General features: G+C 41.7%; 2 protein-coding genes across 2 annotated transcripts in view; one reads left to right on the top strand and one right to left on the bottom strand.

Annotated features, from left to right (window-relative positions):
- Positions 1–20,037, bottom strand: part of SH3BP5 (SH3 domain binding protein 5) — a 455,787-nt gene that overhangs the window by 97,447 nt on the left and 338,303 nt on the right. The window lies entirely within an intron of this gene.
- Positions 570–19,673, top strand: EAF1 (ELL associated factor 1). Its single transcript, XM_075705159.1, has 6 exons — positions 570–672; positions 4,268–4,362; positions 7,565–7,701; positions 10,242–10,408; positions 17,073–17,303; positions 19,375–19,673. The coding sequence occupies exons 1-6, from the start codon at positions 570–572 to the stop codon at positions 19,419–19,421; spliced, it is 780 nt and encodes a 259-aa protein (XP_075561274.1). The 3' UTR covers positions 19,422–19,673.

Genomic DNA, 20,037 nt, shown 5'->3' with positions numbered 1-20,037 from the left:
TGACCCATTTGCGCCCAGAAAACGCTGTGGTGGGAAGTTAGCGGGGCGATAAACACGGTTTTAACAGCCCACGTTTAGGCTAAAGAGCCTTTTAAAAGGCGTTTAATCCAGCCCTAAAGCCGCAAACGGGTAACACCTCTGTGCAAGCCCCTCGTCCCTCCACGGGGAAACCGAGTTCCCGCCAAAAGCTGCTCCCTCAGAGGGGCCGGGGCCGCCGCCGCCGCGCTGAACGCCCCGGCAGGGAAAGGCCCCCCCTGCCCTGCCCTGCCCTGCCCTGCGAGGGCGGGGAGCGGCGGGCTCCCACCTCCCCCCTGCGGGACGCCCCTCCGGGGACCCGCACCCCCTCCGCGGGCACAGCAGCCCCTGCTCGGCTCGGCCCGGCCCGGCCCGGCCCAGCGCCCCCGCCTCGCCTCCCCGCTGTACCCGCCGCCGCCGGCCCCGGAGCACTTTCCCGGCTGCACCCGGCCCCCGGAAGGGCGCCGGGCGGCAGCGCACGGAGGAGAGGAAGGGACCGGCCGGGTCGGGAGGGGAGGGGAGGGGAGGGGACGGGACGGGACGGGAGCGGGGCCATGAACGGCTCGGCCAACTCGCTGCTGGACAAGGAGGAGCACCCGCTGCAGCTGGGCGAGAGCTTCGAGCGGCGGCCCAAGGCCTCCTTCCACACCATCCGCTGTGAGCGACACCCCCTCGCCCTCCCGGCGGGCCCCGCCGCGGCCGCCCCTTCTTCCCCCCCCTCCGCTCCCCGCGTCCCGTCCCCCTGCCCCGGCGGCGCTTCTCCTCCGGCCGCACCCACCCCTCCTGCCGGCGAGCCCCCCCTCTTCGGACCCCTTCCCGCCGGGCGGCCCCGGGGCGGGGGGCAGCACCTGCCCGGCGCCCCGCCATCCTCACCAAGGTTTCCTCCCGGGGTCCTGCCGCAGTTTCTTCCTCGCTGAGGGCCGTCCCCTTCCCGCCGGCCCGCGGGGGCCTCCGGCCCGCCACGGCGAAGCCTTCCTGTCGCCCTGGCCGCCCCCGCTCCTCCCCGCCTCCTTGGCGCCGCCACCCCAGGGCTTCGTCCCCCCTCAGCGCCCGTCTCCCCTCTGTCCTCCACCCCGACAGCGCCCATCTTCCCTCCCACGAGTGTTTCCCCACAGAGACGGCCATCCCCGGCGGACAGCCTGAGGGGAGAAGGGGAGCGTGGATGCCTGCCGAGAGCGCTGGGGGGGGGGGGGGGCGGTTTGAGCGAGGCAGGCCGGGGAGGGCGAACAATTCACCAAGTTTTTCATCAAGCGTGCGCGGATGGCTTAGAAGCACAAAGCGATCACCTCTCTGAGGGGGTGGCTTGCTGGTTTATTTTATTTTATTTTATTTATGTTCTTCATGGCAGTTGCAGGACAGGTCACCGCAGGCCCCAGCCTGGCGGGAGTGCCTGGAGAGGAGCGCGGCTGGGCGGCAGCCCAAGCGCCCGCAGTTTGATTTTTTTTTTTTTTTTTTTTTTTAACTGGTTTATTTTCGTGATGAGGCAACGTGTAACCCAGCAGCCCCGGCCCTGGCTGTGCCGACTCCAGCCAGCTGTAGTAAGTCAGTTTCCAGGAAAGCAAGCAGAAATTACTCAGATGCTTACAGTACTGCCTAGTAAGTGTAAGCTAAAACCTGAGGTACGGTCTCGAGCAGTTTTGACCTGTTTGAGTAATTGGAAGAGTATGTGGTTTTTGAAAGACACCACATACTATTCCAGCTGCTCTCTTCTAGCATTGGGTACATTTAATTTCATATTAGAAGGCTGTTTGGGAGAGGAGCTCACTGTATTTGAATTCTGTGGGCAAGAAATTACTTTTTCATCCCCTAAATGAGTCCAGGATTTGAAATGAGTAGTAAATCACCAACAGTAAATGAAAGTAATAGTAAACTTACATTTCAGTAGCTTTGTATTAAGTTGGGGAATTTATATGGTTAACAGTAGGATTTTTTGGTTTATGATGCATAATCCTAGGCCCAGACTCGTGGCCTCTTATTCATACACTACAAGTAAGTAATTTCAGTGATATTAGTTACCCGAGTGCGACTTGAAAGAACAGCTTTCTAGATTGAGCTGTTACTCAAGCAGATGGTCAATGATTGAGGCAAAGCTATTTTGCTCAATAGTAAACTCTGTCTAGTGGATTAACGCTTAAATTTTGTGTGTTTCATCCCTCTGGTTATACATAACTCCACCATGCTAAAAAATATCATACCATATGTTTGGTACGTTTAACTGTTTATACATAACACTGAACAGTTTTATCCAGCACTAACACACTAGCAAATCTCCATTTATAAATCAAAATTTTAAAATAGCCCAACTATCAAATGAATTAGGTTGTTGACTGATAGTATATGAATTAAACCCAAGCCACATCCAGATAGAAATACACTGGATTTCTAGAATTGAAAGTGCTTCAATAATCAATTTCTTAAGGGATTGCAAAGCCAAAGCTCTTCAGACTACGAATAGAAGAATGCAGTTTTATTTCAGAAGAGCTTTCTGTGTGCTGTATTTTCCATCTGTGACTTTCAAGTAAGATCTCTTCAGTTCCTGGTTGTAAATGTTTTTTCTAACTGTTGATTTGGAATAATTTAGGTGGGATCCGAGCATTATATTGTTCCTGTAATCCTCTTGACACAAACTACAGTAAGAGGATTTTGTAGGCTAAATTTGTTTCAGCCTTCTTAAAATACTTCATTCCTTTCCGTAATGTTTGTGAAATACTGTATGGAAAAACTGGATTATCCCTGGAAAACACATCTTAAAAACATTTGACTTTTGGAAAAAGGACTGTGGTTACATTTGGAGGGACATACGTGCACTCCATCTACAGCAAGATTAGCCAAGCACGTAAACCTAGTAAGCTAACCAAATGAAAACAATTTTTTGAGTGTTTGTTTAGAGTAACTATATTTTGCTGATACCTAAGAAAGAAGTGTGATAGTGATACTCCTTTTAATTTAGTGACTGTGCCGCTGAAACTCTTGATCCCTTTTTGGCAAAGACACTAGCTCTTGTACAGCTGGTTTGTTTTATTTAGCAAGCTTGCACATAAAGTAGGTGGGAAACAATAGCTAGAAATAGATCGCTCAGATGAAAATGAAGGATATGATTTGGTCTGGCAGTTAAGGCATGAGGATTAAGGCAGGTATGTCTGATTCTTCTTGTTGTGCTGTCAAAGTAAAACTCAATTAGACATTAATGTCCTCTTAATGAGAATTTATTACAAGCTGGGGTTTGGGTTTTTTTTTTTTTGGCAAATGTGCTTTCCATAGTGAGATTATATTTTAAATTTGTTCTGCAATAATAATTTATTAACTAATGCAGTAATTAAAAGCCTTGATCATGAGTATGATTGCACCTCTTCTTATCCAGAGATGCTAGAATTTAATGGAGGCTTATTTTAAAAACAAAAAAACCAAAACAACCTATATCTGTCTGATCTTATTTCACTTTGTCTAAATCCTCTGTCAAAATATTACAGGTTCTGATAGTTTTTTCTGGGTTTTATGGCTCATCAGCACGACAGAATAATGAGGGGAAAATACGTCTAAGTTAAAATGTTCTTAGTTCAAATAAATATACTAAGCAGAGGTGCCTTGTTTGGGAGACAAAGCATTCTATACAATGCAGCAAAAATACTTAAATCTCGGGTTAGTTAAAAGCCATTACAGTGCCTCACCTTAGTCATGCTTTCTATCCGTAGTGGCTTTGGACTAGCTTATGGAGCCTACTGAAGTAAGATCAGCACCTCTTTTTTTTCCTGATAAGTGAGACCTGAGGTCTCCTCTACCCTTGAGGAGGTATTGTGGAGGCAAGATGGCTGTTAAATAGCCAGAAATATCAGTAAGGCTAAATGAGTTGGTGTCACTAAATTAGTCTTTGTCACAGGGGGAGTCCTCGGGTTTGGAATTGGCAGGAGCCACGCAGAGCCCTGGGTCTTGAAGTCGATACCCTTTTGAGATACATGGTACAGTTTTACACTTGCCCACAAAATTAAGTGTCACTCAAAGGCTGGGGTTTGGAGAAGTCTGCTTTTGGTCTTCAAACACAAGGTCTAGAACCTTATTTCCATTTTAAAAAGGAAGTTCAGAATCTGGTACCATAGACACATTGTACTGGTGTGTTATTCCATTCCTGCCATAAGCATTAGCACATATTTTAGCATTCCCTATAATCACAGTAAATGTGCAGTGACCCTTTGCAGGGCAGGATGACACTTCTGAAGACTCCAAGAAATGTAATCGCAATTGTTTTCCTCCTTAGATGATTTTAAGCCAGCATCGATTGATACATCTTGTGAGGGGGACCTCCAAGTGGGTAAAGGAGATGACGTAACAATCACTTTGCCACATATTCCAGTAAGTTTGTTATATACGTGTCCTTGTTTACTCTCCAACAAATTTGCATTGTAGTTACAGTCGAATGTAAATCTTATTTTCACTTTCATCTTTGTCAATACAAGTGGGTTCAATATATGAGCAGCCAGACTTGTAGTGTGTTACCTTAGGAAAGGACTGTACAATTGAATCTTTGTAAAGGGTTAGATTTGTAGGGTTGCAGCCTGTTCTTTACTTTTGATTCCTTCCTTCCTACTCTTCCTTGAATAACAAGAAGACTTTTACTGTTAGCTGAAGCTCTATACCTGGTTTCCATCCATTTTTAGTGCTGTGGCTTTATGAAGAAATGCAGAGTAATTTGGGCTTTTGGCAAGGTTTGATGTTCAGAACCCACAGGTAGGCCTGTAAGCATATTCTTCCCATTACTAAAACATGTACAGCTAGCATAGCGGGTGTCCTGCCTTTAGCTTTATCAGTGGAAGCAAGTGGGGCGGTTCTGGTGAGTGGCAATGAAGTGGTTTCCCATCCACTTCCTCCTCAAATTATGCCATAAAGATCTACTGTGTGAGGATGACAGTCAAATGGCAATAAAACAAGTGATCAAAATGTTTAGAGGTGCAGCTGTTTTGTAATTGAAGGTTCAGTGGTTTCCTTACCAAAACAAAAGAAAGTGCTTGCATGCTGGAACTGGATTAGTTTATTAGCTGAAGCTAATGCTGTGTGTCAAGCCAATAAACCAGAATTCACAGGCATCGATGGGTTTGGTGGTTGTGGGGGTGTACCAGTCAGTTTGGAAGCTGTGTGTCAGATCCTTTTGGTGTTTGTTCTAGCGTGTTGGTGTTTTTAATTGGTAGGTGACGGTACTGTGATAATTCTCGCTGAATGAGGCTTTGGCCTGCTTCCCCTGCTCCTGTTTTTTATGTGGCTTTAGTCACCTTTAGTGCTGCAGGAGGTCACATACTGGTTTTTGTCTATAAAAGCAATGAATATGGTGCTATTTGAGAGCAGGTAACAATATGATTAATAGCAGTGGCATTCATATTGGATCAACTGGGAACAGTGTTGTTTGTTCATCTTTTGGATTGAACAACATCCCTTGTCCCTTTCTGAATCTCTGTACTGATGAATTTAATTTGATTGTCTTCCCGTGAGTATAAACAGCTTTAGGCTTATAGTGTGCTTCAGAGGCTTAGGCAGCTAACTGCACTGAATGCAGCCACTGTACGTATGTTGTTCCACGGCAATGCTGCCTGTGTTCCAGACAGAGAGCTGGAAAACACTAAGCATACTGGAAAAGAGTGAGAAGTTTTGAGATCGTTTCATCCTGACAAGATTTACTGAATTTCTTGGATCCTGCTTTAGTTTTCAGTTGCCCAACAACTGGATAGGATTCAAATTCTAAGTTGTTTTTTGAAATTGCCTGGTCCCTGAGGATATCGCTGATAATTTGTTCAGTGGAGATATTTTGGTGTCCCTTGCTGCTTGGATAAATTGAAGTACTATTTCTACATGTGGATTTAGTGGCTTTAATATTTGATAAACAGTCTTGGTTGGGGAAGTGAAGAATTTCTGTTTGTTAAAAAACCCTCATGCATGAAAACAAATTGCTTAAATGTCACCTGTTTCACCTACCTTCTTCTATCCTGTAATCAGCAGAATCTGTGAGCCAGTGTTATTTAGGCACTAACATAAAACCTAAACAATTTTAAGTAGAAGGGTGGGACTGTTAATTTGCTTAAGTAGGGTTCCATTTCTGCTTATTTTTTTAGCCAAAATCACCATCTTTGAGTTGGGAAGCTTCTGGGTAGCAGAATGATAGCCAACAAACTTTGAATTCTCATTAAATTTGTGCATTATATGTTTCCTGACTTAGTTGTCAACAGCAAGCAGGATTTGACTTTCAGCTTGCTTTTTATTCTCTTAAATGTTGCTTTCCTCTCTTAAATGTAGGAATGATAAAAATGTAACATGCCTTTGAAGACTAGACTTATCTTGAGACATCTTTTCTGAATTGTATCTGTATCTCTTACTGTATCTTTGTTGGAAATTCAGATTTTTCACCCTTACTGTTCCAAAGCCATTTTGAATTCAAACATATTCTATTTATTAGCAATATAGGAGAACAGGAATTGCATTCTGAGTGGTTAAAATATGATTGTTCATTTTTGCTACTCAGAATAAAATTTAGAAGAGTGCACGTTTTCCTTTTCTCCCTCATTTTGGTTGCTTTCCTACAGCATGTGCTGTTTTAATTTCTCTTGTACAGTATTTATACATTGCAGAGCAGTCTGAGAATGTTTCATAGCTGACAACATATTTCTGTATATCCCCTTTGAGTAACATGTCCTTTTTTGACATGGCCAGGTGTGTGTCCATGCTGCTATGTGCAGCTAGAGCGTAGATTCTGCCTCCTGTAACCCCAAAACCAGGTGTATGAGCCAGCCTGTGCATGGATGCAGTACAGCTGAGCATTATCTCAGCAGTATCAGTTAGCCAGCATGCACCATCACACGAGTTTCCCTCTTATTGCTTCTCAGTCTAAGCCCATTAGACTTTTATGACTCTATGCAGTATTGTGTGGACTTGGGGACTTCCTGGAAGGTGTCAAAATAGCCCATTTGCTTTTGAGAAGACATTTTGTTATAATTGCATGGCATCTATATGCTAGTCTGGCTTTGAAGAAGGCAGCTGTTCCTACATAGTTTGTGACAGTTGCTTGTAATCCACTATGAAAATACTGCCTTTTTTCAATATATATTAAATACAAAGCAGTTTAAATTATTTTTTAATTGACCACATATTTCTTTAGGCAATGGTTCTGCTACACAAATAATTAGAACTTTATTTCTTATCCAAACCCAAGATTTACAGAGCAGAAATGCCAAGAAGATTTCTGACACTTGTCAGGGCCAGCTATGCAAGTTCAGTTATGTTACCATTTTGGGAATGAGAACTGTAAATAATGGCAACCATGGAGAAGATGTTTTGGCACTGCAGAGACACTTAAAATGATGAAAGGCATAATACTGCTATGAGGAAACATCTGATCTACTGCATATAACTATTTTTCCATTTTCATGAATGAACATTTTCTGTAGGAACTAAACATTAACTGCTTAGCCTCTTGGTCGGAACAATACATATATTCATTTCTCTTAGTGTTTATAAACTTCTGGGTAGGGGAATATAACCAAACAAATGTGTCCTCTTTCTTTGATACCAGGGTTCAACTCCACCAATGACTGTGTTTAAAGGAAATAAAAGGCCATATCAGAAGGACTGTGTGCTTATTATCAATCATGACACTGGGGAATATGTGCTGGAAAAACTTAGTAGCAGCATTCAAGTCAAGAAAACCAGGTAAAGCTGGGGACAGGGCTGTTGATAGGATTAACTCTTGCTGCAGTTTCTTCTTCAGACTATCTTTTGAACCAGAACTCAGTTTTCTTTGATTTTGTAGTGATGTTTAATTACTAAGCCTTATGGGCTTTACATAGCCAATTATCTTGGCTAAAAATGCAAATAGGAGTGTGAATCCAAGAGTAAAGAACTTATAAATTCTCCACTGCTGAAAGGACATAATTATAGTTTGCAATGAAACACCTCTGATGATTTGAAGCTTTGGAAACTGGCTGAAGGATGGGATGTGTTTCAGGAGTCTCTAGTTAGCTGAAAAAGACCATGGAAATACTAGGCTGTCAATGCAATTGTTGGAGTTTCTAGGTTTGTTCCCTACAGCTTCCTGTGGAGGCCATGATGCTTTAATAATATACTCCTAGGGAACAAGAAACACTCATCCCTGTATTGGATCAGTGATACATAAAGTGGAACACAAGTCCAAAGCTGAAGGGGGAACTGTAAAAATGATGGTTATGAGATTTTGCCTAGAAGACTTGCTGAGGCCAGAAATCCTTTCTGACCCAGTATTCTTACTTCACTGCACAAATGCTACAAAGTGTGCAGTTGGAACATTTTTAGTAGTCTTGCTGCTCTGCAAGTACCTGAAGTCTCTGGATCATGTTCTTTTCAGCATCACTGGACCACGGGTTATTGAGATCTAAAGAGAAAGCAGTTATTTAAATGTTTTATGAAGAAGCAGCTCTTAAATAATTTTACAAGTTTTACGTTTAAAAAAAAGAAAAGAAAAAACACTTTATTGCAGTGTAGGACTTTTAGCTGCTAAAAATACTAGAAATGTGGGTTGCAGCTCATCAGCAGTTGGGTGGAAGTTTGCCAAGAACACCCTGAGTTCAAGGTAAATGGTCTGTAACACTCCTCTGAATCAGTGATGTGAAAACTCATCCATGTGGCATTCATCTTGTCCAGTGGATATGAGCATGTCATAGATGAGATTTGAATTCCCAATTTAAGTTCTGCTGGACTTTGTCCAGGTGAAGCTTAAGTTGTAAAGGAGCAAAGAAGTGCAGGAGGGCTTGGGTTCAGTGAGGTGTTTGGATCCACTGAGTTTTGGCTCTGGTGAGGTGAAAAATATTTCAACTTTTCTCAAGCAGAGGCAGGGTAATAAAAAATTGGGGATCCCTGTTTTGAGGAATAGTACTTTGCAAAGTCATTCAGTTTTCTAGATCAGAAGTATCTTTTTTTCCATGGCTACTTTGATCTTTAACGACCTGTTGACACTCTGTGGGAGCAGAGTTTTTAGTGTTAATGTCCTGATGACATTCACGGGGGAGTAATTGCAATTATTCTACATAAAACCTTCTGTAGTTCCAAGAGCATAACTAATACTGGAAACAATCTCTTGCTTTTACCTTTCACTTGATACAGTGAGTGTATTCCCAAATCCTCACTTCTATTGTAAATGACTGTGTAAGCTGCATTAATGTGGTATCTAATAGCTGCATTTCAGTGATGAATGAAGAGGTGGTTCTGTGCTTAGTTTTTGAGGTTTTGCATCTACAATTCAGAGAGGCACAGAGATATCCAAAGCAGTTTAGGTGCAGTCCCAGGAAGTTCCGCATGGGCTAGTGTAACTTGTTTCTCAGTGGGATTAGCTCATAGGCACAAAGTGTCACACTGCTGAGCTGAGACCCTCCTAGAACCGGAACTGAGCTCTAATATCCACATAAGGTGCTTCTGTGCTACACTGCATAAAGCCATACCCCCAAAGGCTTTGGTGTTACGAGATAAATACACCACACACTTTAACCTCATTATGGTGTACCATAGAGGGACCTGAATAAGTATTTTGGTTTGTTTTTTTTTTTTTTTTCTGCCAAGGATATTGACTGTCCTACAATCTCAGTCACATCATTGATTCAGTAAAAGGAAGAAATACCTGATATCAATTGAACAGCTAGGTGTAGCGCTATTCTGAAGACTATTTCCCACTAAGGAAAGAGCTTAAACTATTTTTAAGGGATAATAGTAAATGAATGAATAACAGGAATTAAATGCTCGCATGCTGTATTTAGCAGTAAGGTTGCTCTAGTCAGGTTGACCTCCAAGGGAGTTCAGTTTGAGATGATTTAATTGCAAGTGAGAAGACTGTTTCTTTTGCTGCAATTGTTTTAAGAAAGATTTTGTTATGAGTGGATTTCTTTTATTGTGTAGTTAGTTTAAATTACTATGATTGCTTATTCTTTTTAAAAAATACAAATAGCTAAATTAAAGTCTTCATTGTTCTTTGAGTAGAGAATTTGGCACCACTGAACCACGTCTGGATTTGAAAATACATTTGGTAAGGGTGTTGCAGTATAGTTGTATATGTTTATTTGTTATTGAAAGCAAGTGTTGCATACAGAAAGCTGTAATTCACTGTTTATAAAACAAAGTAGAGATCTGCGCAAAAGGAAGTCACAGGTGATGCATTAGTACAAGGACATTGAAAAAGCTGAACATAGTTGCACAGTACCGCTGAATGCTTCTGGTTGCTTTTTCAGAGCAGAGGGCAGCAGTAAGATCCAAGCCCGAATAGAACAACAGTCTGCCCGAGCGTCTCAGCCTCCTTCACAGTTCAGAGCCCCAACCAAGCCAGCAGTTGGACCTAAAACTTCTCCTTTGAAAGATAATCCTTCGCCTGAGCCTCAGCTGGATGACATTAAAAGAGGTAAAGAAGGGTTTGTAGTTTCCTGAGTTCTGGTTGGTTTTGTCTTTCTTCTTTATAATAAAAACTATGACTGTGCAAATTATAAAAGCATTAGAATGTTCAGGGATTAAAAGGTGGGTACTTGACAGCTGGTTTGTCATCTTTATATCTCGTTTTAACACATTTTAGTGAATTATTTATTCTCCTCTGCCAGCATAGATATTTATACTGCAGTCTTCTCTGGCATGAGAAAACTTCCTCTTTCTGGATTATTTTCTCTCTTCCAAACTATTTCTCTGTTCTGAAAAGAAGACAAAATAAGCCTGAATTCAGAAACCTCTAGCTGAGTGGTAGACAAGTTGAATGGGTGTCTTAGGCAACAACAACAAAAGTTAATGGTCCAAGATCTAGTTATGCAATCAAGTAACTTGGATGAAACTTATTTCTGCACTGAGTAAGGTTGGAGCCATTTGCCAGTGAGATGGAAGGGCTGGGTGGCTGTTTTCCCATCACAAGACCTAGAGCTTGTGCCATGCCAAGTAGTGCTAGTGAGGGAGGGATGAGAGTGAATGACGCTGCAGCTTCCCCTTTACCACACACACTCCTCTGCAGCTTTGATCACATCTGCCATATAGTTGCTATACTTCTATTAAAGTACCTTGAAGGGATGACTGGCTCAACTCAGTCTCCTGCTCAAGCAACGCTTTGAGTATTTCACTGTGGGCAGGGTGCACTTTCTTTGCCCATGCTCTTCCTTTCATACTGGGTGATACCTGGTTTTGCTGTGGATAACATACTCAGAATGAGGAAGACTTAAATTTAAATTTTTTATTTGGTTCTCTTGTGTTTCTTGTCTGGCACCAGATGCAATTATTTTATTTTAAGATTGTTCTTTCTGTCTAGTATTTTTTTTTTCTGGGTCTCTTTTTCTTTCCCCTTTTTTTTCCCTCTGTCCCATATAGCTATTTTTGCCTATAGACTTGCCTATGTTAATTGCCCAGACTATGTTAATTACTTAGCAGGGTATTTTTTCAGTTCATGGTAATCACTAGGTGACATTTTTACTGCTAAGCTATCTGTGTGTTTGCATAGGTGCTGACTGGTCTCACTCTTTCGCAGCAGTAGTATTTTCAATACCTGGACGCTGGTCAGCAGGCAGAATCAACGTCTGAGAGTCTGTTAGCTACAGTTCCCTTAGCTGCATTGCCATTTTTATTTTCTGTGTAATAGGTAAGGAGAAAGATAACAGGTGATATATCAATTTAAAAATTGAATCAGTTGTGAATTTTAAATGTCTTTTGTAGTGTGTAATAAGTTACTTAACCATTGGGGCGCTCTTTTGTATACATACAGCAATTTGTAAAGGTCATGTTATAGTAAAATAATTACGTTTGTCTGGTGTGACATCTATTCTACAAAGACCATTTTCTAGTGGTCTAAAAGATAAGTCACATTGTTTAGAACTGTCCTAGTAATTTTTTTGCCACCTGATCATCTTTTATTGGAAAGTACTGCCAAATAAATAACCTGTAGAATTTTGTTTCCAAAATCAAGCAAAAGAGCACCTGACTTGTACTAAAAATGGGACTTCAAGTTGGTATTTTATAAGGAGAGTCCTTCAAGGCCCAAAAAGAGTGAAAATACCTGGGCAGGTGGTTTTTTGCTTACGGTATATGCTCTTTATAACTTTTTTCCAGCATTGATTATCTAGAGTGTCAGCATTACTAAACCATTTATATCATAAGAATCTACTTGGGAAAGGTAGAACTAAAATGGCAGCATTCTACAATGAAAATAATTAATAAAACTTAACTGTAAAAGCTGTGAGATAGTCTTCAGTCCTGTTATCTTCCCTTAATGTGTCTTTTTATGAACAAAGACTTGTAAGCTCTGAAGAGACTCTGTTCTTTTCATGCAAGCGGTAGCTTTCCTTTTGGGTGAAGTACCTCCTTTGTACAAAAGAAAGATAAACATGAAGCTGAAATTCTGTGTTTTATCTTTAATGGACACAGCACAGAACTTGCAGTCCCCAGAGGAGGTGGTTGAAATGATCTCTGGTGCTATGACACACTCTTGCTCTCAGTATGCCCTTCTTAAGGGTGTGGTAAGACACACAGCCCTCCTGATGTTTAACAACAGTTTTAAGGTAACCTCAGTGCAGGTTGCTGCTTTCCCCCGGTACCCTCAGCTGTGCATTGCCATAGCTCCCCTTAGAGATGAGCTGGGAAATGAACTTTCAGGTAGGTCAGTTGTCTGTCCCATTACACAGCTGTCCAAACAACATGCCTGAGGACAGAGTCAGAGCATGTGGGAGTTGAACCAGTCTGTTCCTTCATGCAGAGAGGCCTTTGAGAGGCTGTGTCTAGGGTCCTGCACCAGAGGAGTCTTTTCCCCTGCAAGCTTTTATATTGTCCTCCTGCCTGAAGGGAGCAAAAGAGAGGGTAAGAGCTTGTTCTTTTGAATACTTGGCTACATCTCATAACATTTCATTAAGCGGTAAATGTTTGCACACATATACCACAATACAGCCATTTATGTGCATGAACTAATCAGCGTTTATCAGACATATTTGACCACAACAGAAATGTTTTCAATAACATTGACATAATTACAGCATGCCGTACTTGGGGGGAAAAAAAAAACACACAAACATATTTCTGGTTTGGAGCCTGTGAATTCAGTGCTTAAAAATCTGAGCAGGTCTTGTTTACCTAAAACGCAGCTGTATTGTGTAAGGATTATGCCATAGCACTGTGTTTGTCTCTCAAGAACACCTCGATCAAATTTTTTGCATTTCAGTGTAAAATACTGCCTCTTCTAGCTGCCATCTTCACATGCTCAAAGTGCCAGTATCAAGTTGATTTCTCTCCACCTTGCATACCATTATTAACAGTAAACATTCTGCTATAGGCAAAAAACCTTATCCTCCCTGAAGTTGAATGACTTTATTTGCAAAAGTCCTTGGTATTCTTGCAGCCCAATATTAGGGCTTTAGTTAAAAATTCTGCGTAGCCTATTGGAATTGAGAGAAGAAGTAAGAACCCTTAGACATGATTATGGAAAGAAATTAGGGCATTTGATACTGAATATATACAGAAGACAGCCCTGTTGAGAAAGGCTGTTCTCTTTATATAATGGTTTATGACCTTGAAATTTTTTTTACTCTAAAAACTGTATTGACTGCCAGTGTTAAGCAGTAAGCTGTTTTGCGTTCTTGAAAGAAAGCCTATGGTTGTAACATGAAATGTGCACAAGTTAAGGTTCCCCTAGCAATGTCAGCCTTTTCAGGTGATGTAGACTCAGTTAAGGCAAGTGTTCAAAACGATGCTATATGGAAAGCTTTTTAAAAGTAACTGCTGCAGATCCTAACTCTTGTCATCTTTTAAACCTTAAAGGTGCATCAACGTGAGGTGTTTGATTTTATGGTGCAAAAAGATCTAGGAAAGGTCTGACTTTTGTTGAGCTTAGTATATATGTACACATACACACACACAACTTTTAATTGGAGGCACCTCAAGGAAACGTTTTGCCAAGGCTTTGGTACCTATAACAGCACTAAGCATAACAATCAAATAGGAAAATGCAAAATCGGACAATTTTAAGGCAGGTGTATTTTTCCTACAGGGCTTTGGGGTCGTCACTGGCTTAGCCACCATCTTTGACAGTGTGACACAAGAGGGTTTTGAATAGCCTTCCTTAGTGGTCCTGCTGGAGTTCTGCCTGGCAGAATTTTAGCGATGCAGCAGCCACCATAACATTAGTAGAAACAATTACTTTTTTCTCATCTGCACAGACGAGATGTTTAGAATTCTGGGCTCAAGGACTTAAGAGAGACCTGAGGCTGTCAGCCTGTGAGGCAAAAGTTGACTGGGAGATGGGCTCAGACCACGTTTCTACCAGTGACCACTGTCACTGTTAACACCCTTAACTTCCCAGTCCTTGAAGCTTGTGATAGTGGTAGTTTTGCTTTTCCTGCCTGCATTCAGCATAGTGGGCCTTACCATTTCTTCCAAGGCACTCTCCCTTTCCTTCCTCATAACCAAACCTCTTTTATGGGCTCTTAGTTTTCTGCTTCCCCAGCATAAAACCCCTCACTTTTCAATCTGACACTAATATCTAATTCTGTTTAAAATTAGCCGGGCTAATCTTCCTTTCTCATTCATCAGACTGCATCACTTCCTTCAGTTACCTCCTTGCCTACTGTATCGAGTTCAAACTTCTTGTTTAGATTTATTTTCTAGTCCTCTGCATTTCTTGTTGCATCCTTTCCCTTTCACCACCAGCACCTCTTAGATTGCTTCACCTTCTTCATGCTACTTTATATGCTGCTTTTTGGGCTGCTGTGTTCTTCTCGGCCTGCCAGCGCTCCTCCATTTCAGCCATAGACCCTATAGCTCTGTAAGCATATGTGTGTAATTCTGGGGCACTTGTCCTTTATTAGACTTTATTTAAAAGTTTATTGAATCTTTTTCCAATATGGACTGTGGTCTATAGGTGATTGTTAGAATATCCTGGATTGTAGCAAGCACAATGTAGTATTATCATCACTATAACTTACAACTAACAACTCCATCACTAGAAGTGTGTGGAAATTTTACATCATTAAGCTAGGGGAAAAAATTTTAAATCTGGGCATTTTAAAGGGAAAGAACCCTTATTCCTGTTTACCTTTCCTTTAGCTTTCCCCTATGAATTTCTTAGCCTTGAACATAGGGAACATTTACAATTTGAAATCCATGATATGGGTAGGCTGAGAACAGTGACTTACAAGTGCTCATTTGTCTGTGTGTCAGACTCCAGGCATGAAATTGATTTTTAAAGCCTGCAAGACTGCGTTGGGAGGGAATAAAGGAGAAAGACATTACAGTACAAAGTAGTATCTTCTGTTGGCCTAATCATATATTCTTCCTCCCTCTTCCAATGATCTCTTACGCTGTGTCTTAGAGATGAAAGAGTAAGTTCTACCTGGCATACTAATAAAGTACAGAGAACACAGCCAGTCTAGTCAGGGATCTAGATTTAGTAAGTAAGTTGGAGGAACACCACCACTATCCTTAAATACCCAACTGGAGTTAGTCATATGGTTTTTCCCTTTCAACATGCCTTCCTTGCCTCTGATTCAATATAACTATAGTATTTGAAATTGAGCTCTGAACTTTGAAATTGAAAAATAGCAGTTTTAAAAACCGCAAAAGAAAACTTAATTTCTCAAACCAATACGTGCTGAGCTAGAGGAACTCTCTCCAGCAAATAATGTGGAGGCTGAGAACCTGTTACTCTATAGTGTTAAGCAGCCCAAGGAAAATGGGTCTTACTAAAAAAGGGAAGAGTTCCAGTTGCTCAGACTTACTCCTGCAGAGGCTGAAGATAAGAAGCATTAAAATTGTGCCATTTTTACATGAAGGAAAAACTCGTTTTACATGATCTGGCTATGCCATACACAACAAGGATGTCCCCTGCTGAGGAGCTGGGCTTCATCTCACTCTGACACACATCTGACCTAACGTGAATTACTCCTGGCATGAGTTCTCCATTTGTCAGGTAGAGATGATAATACCTCATCTCTCCCTTCTTTCATTCTTGTCCCTTTAGCCTGTGACTTCTCCAGGGCAAGCACTGACTTCTAACCCTGTGGGTATAGAACTGCTAGCACAACAAAAGCCTAAATTTTGAGGGTTTCGCATCCTATGCTTAACATATGTGTGAATATTTTTCTCTCATGGAAACCTGCCTAGGTGAACCGAGTCATTAGATACTTGATTTTGTGGGTGGATACAAAAGAATTGTCCTCTAATAGTGTTTAGGCCGCTTATAATTATGACAAATTTAACAATATGGTATGATTTGGGGTGACTTACCTTAATAGCTGTTTAATAACCAATCATTCAGCCAACACTAGCAGTTGCTGATATGGCTGTTGTGGTGCTGTCATGGTATTCCAGTGTTTCTTTGCACTGGAAACCCTGAAGTGGGGTGTGTCTGACTTGAATAACTCCACAGTTTCAGAGCAGTGTCTGTATTTTCCTGGCTACTTGTAAACTCTATAGCAAGTTAAAGTATTCTTACCATTCTCCAACATGTGAATATTCTCATCTGCCCCACTGCAAAATTACTGATGTCAGCCATCTGCTTCTGAAGTTTGTATAAAATGAGTTGTGTGACTTTGTGCTGGAGCAGCTTCATACATTATCTGAAGTCAAGGAAGGTTCTGTTGTGATCGTGTGCCTGTGCCCTGGCCCCTCTTTGTGTTTTCCAAAAGCCTAAAAGTCACTGACATCTAACAATTTAGATTCCTCCATGTTAAGATGCTTTTAAAAAATGGGCTGGCTGTTGGCCTGTAAAACTCAAACAGGAAATGTACCTACTTTGTACATAGAGCTTATAACCTGTTGAAAATAATGAAGCAGGAAGTGCTTTCAGGAGTGTAAAGTATGTAAATAATAATAGTGGAAGTGAAGGTTCTATGATACTAACGTATGCTGTTGCTTCTTTAAATTTAGCTACAACAACTAAGTAAAACAGTTTTCAGAATTTTTTGTTTTTCCTTCCTGTCTCTCTCTTTCGTGTGAGATATTTTGATGTGATAAATTATACTTGACAAAAGTATTGCATTTTCACATTCTTTTCCAAAATTCCATGGGGCCCTGTTTATGGTTTCAACCAGAGGAATGTCCTTTTATTTCAGAGCTGAGAGCTGAGGTTGAAATTATTGAGCAGATGAGCAGCAGCAGTGGAAGCAGCTCATCGGATTCAGAAAGCTCATCTGGGAGTGAAGATGAAAGCTCCAGCAGTGAGGGGGAAGAGCCAGCACATGTTTCCCCTTCCCAGCCACCGCACCAGCAGTATAACAACAGGAATGCCGTTGCTAACGGCACCAGCAGGCCACAAGGAAGCAATCAGCTCATGAACACCCTCCGTAAGTAAAGGCTTGTGTCTTATCGCTGTGGGAAGCTGCTTGAGACCACTCATTTTCTTAGCATGTTAGGCTACTCCATGAAGTGCAGTTTGCCAACTAATAATCCCAGGGAGTTGCACTGGCTGAAATATGTGGGCAGGTTTTTTGAACAGAGGGCCGAGACCTGTCTGAAGGTGTGGAGATTGCTTCAGTTTGGTCTAGAGCCTGTGGGCATCAGTGCAATGGCCCCCGTTGGCCGTGCTGAGCCTTGATTCAGGCCTCCAAGTGCAGCGAGTGGGTGGAAAAGCTTCAGTGTGGGAGGATCTGGTGCACCAGAGGATGGGAATTATTTTAATGTGAAAACACAGATTAGACATAAATAGTGGGGTTGTCACATGTGTCAGTTAAAGGTCTGTAAAGAATTGTGAATGGCACAAGGCTGTCCTGTGATCATAAATGCACAGTCTCTGCAGTCTTTGTTATTAGCTGTGTTACTTTGTCAGAGTATTTACTCTATACTGTGTTGGTCTCAGCTGCATTTTCACAAATATCACATTTTGAAGGGAAATTTAAAGAGCCACATATTTGGTTAAAATATTACAGCTATGGCGTTTGCAAGCATTGAATCAGTACAAACTCACTCCACCCTTTAAAAAGTGTAAAAAACATTTTTAAAGCATAGTTTTGTCCCATGAGATTCTCTCTGAGGAGATGGTGTACATCTGTGTTGCTCTTTCCTTATGCTAGATCAGGTATATTCTAACTCAGTGGAGTTAAAATATTGCACTTAGAAGAAAGTAGAACTTAGTTATAAATTGTTCTTAATTCCTCCTGAGGCATGTTTGTGTACATCTCTTGGCACCCACACATAGGGAACTGGTGGAGTTTAAATACGGATAAATGTAGGGTTTCCAGCTTCAAGAAGACAAGTATACTATACAGACAATACTGAAAAAGCCTGCTGGAAAACTGGAGAGGCCTGCCAGTCTTCCTGTCAGTAATGAATGTCTAAGTGAAATCCGAAGTTCAACAAAGTCAGTAGGACTCTTTCCGTTTCCCTGTTTCTGGTTGTGAGCTGCCTCTTCACTGCTTCTGCTGGGCCACTACAACAATAATACTGCATAGTCACTGAATGTCAAGAAGCCTCTGACTCCAGGAGAATTTGGGAGCTGGCTCCTTTTTTCAGGCAATGATTTTTGCCTTTGGATTTAAAATCCTTTTGCCAAGGATTAATATGTCCTTGAGCATTCAAGTCACTGGTGACCATCTACATGGGGAGAATCACCCCTACCCCGAGTTCTTGTTTCATAAAAGGGGAGAGGAGGTGAAGAAGTCCAGGGCATAGCTGTAGCGTAGCTGCTCTGCAGCTGTTTGGGGCAGGGCCGTGGGAGAATGCTGGAAGAGCTAGGTTCAGTTACCAGAACACAAGTATGATTCTTGCCCTCTTTTATCCCCTCTACCTCACCAAATCACAAGTGCTCTGCAGAACAGGGTCTGAGACTGTAGGTTTGATCCATATCCTGGCCTCCTTTTGTCTGATCTCTCTTTGCACTTTGGAGGGGGCTTTCACCATCACAGCATCTGTCAGCTTAGTTCAGCCCATAGCCTTGAGTTGCGATGGCTTTAACATTCCTTTTGGTTTAGTGACATGTGGAGGCCTTGCTTTGGCTTCCCAAATGGCCTTAAAACAAAAAAATATATTTTCAAAGGGCCAAGAATGCCTGGGAATTCCCCAGTGCCTTGTCCCAGAGCCATATTGGGAGCTTGGCTGGGTGGAGGCTGTGGAATGCCTTCCACAGCTGCTAGCATGGGGAGTGCTGTTCTCCCACCAGGGAGCTGCTTTGGTGGCTGTGGAGCCAAGGACACTCAGTTTGGCCTGGATGCGACCATGTATTAGCCCCATGCAGCTCTTAATGTTCTTGGGCATGGGTACCAGTTCCAGTAAATGACAGATGATGTTTGCATTAATTTCTTGTGTTATTCCTATTTAAATCTTCCAGTGTAAATGTGACTGTTCTTTGGATTGATTGCTGTGAAATGTGAATTAACGCCTACCCACTTGTTGTGTTTTGTTGGTTTTTGTTTTCCATAGGAAATGACTTGCAGTTGAGTGAGTCTGGGAGCGACAGCGATGACTAGAGGCTGAGCTTTTGCTCTTTCTGTTACATATACATGAAGAACTAATTTACCTTGAAGTGATCCTATTGCTTACGAAGAGGAGCTGGCACAGAGATAGTTCCATGTGTGGAATTTTAATAGAAGAAATGCGTAGCCCTACAAAATAGCAGATGTTGAGGGCTGTTTTACTTTGTGAATTAAGTGTATATTTTGTGTATATTCTTATTCTTTTAAAGCTTTAAATAGATATGTACAGTGGGTAAGCCAATATATGTTCCTGTCCATCATCTGTAAGTCTAATGTGTAACTTTATGATGTCATCTAAAAATTTCTTGTTTGTAGAAGATATTCAGCCCATCATGACTTTGCGGGGGGGACTTTTGTATATAGCGTGAGCATGAGCCAACAATGAGTTTTAAAAAACACCCAGGAGCTAGTGTGTGCACTGAAGTGGGACTGTCATAAATTATGTTTCAATGCTAAGTTGATTGGTTTGGGACTTTTCAAATGTCTTTCTATTGCTATTTATGGTTGATTTGGTGGACTTACTTTTAAACAGTTGGAAAAGAGAAATCATAAAACCATGTTCGTCACAAACCTTGCTGCACCAGTGCCTTATAAGCAGGTTTTTTAAACA

This window comes from Pelecanus crispus, chromosome 2 (genome assembly GCF_030463565.1).
Source record: "Pelecanus crispus isolate bPelCri1 chromosome 2, bPelCri1.pri, whole genome shotgun sequence".
Taxonomy (NCBI): Eukaryota; Metazoa; Chordata; class Aves; order Pelecaniformes; family Pelecanidae; genus Pelecanus; species Pelecanus crispus.
Note: the sequence above shows the minus strand (reverse complement) of the source record. Positions and strands in the feature narration are given on the sequence as shown.

What these genes read in the sequence shown, in the direction of transcription:
- EAF1 (XM_075705159.1), top strand. Translation starts at nt 570, where the DNA reads ATGAACGGCTCGGCCAACTCGCTGCTGGACAAGGAGGAGCACCCGCTG. An exon ending in CTCCTTCCACACCATCCGCT is followed by an intron (nt 673 to 4,267) that starts GTGAGCGACACC and finishes TTTCCTCCTTAG; the next exon opens with ATGATTTTAAGCCAGCATCG. An exon ending in GCTGGATGACATTAAAAGAG is followed by an intron (nt 10,409 to 17,072) that starts GTAAAGAAGGGT and finishes CTTTTATTTCAG; the next exon opens with AGCTGAGAGCTGAGGTTGAA.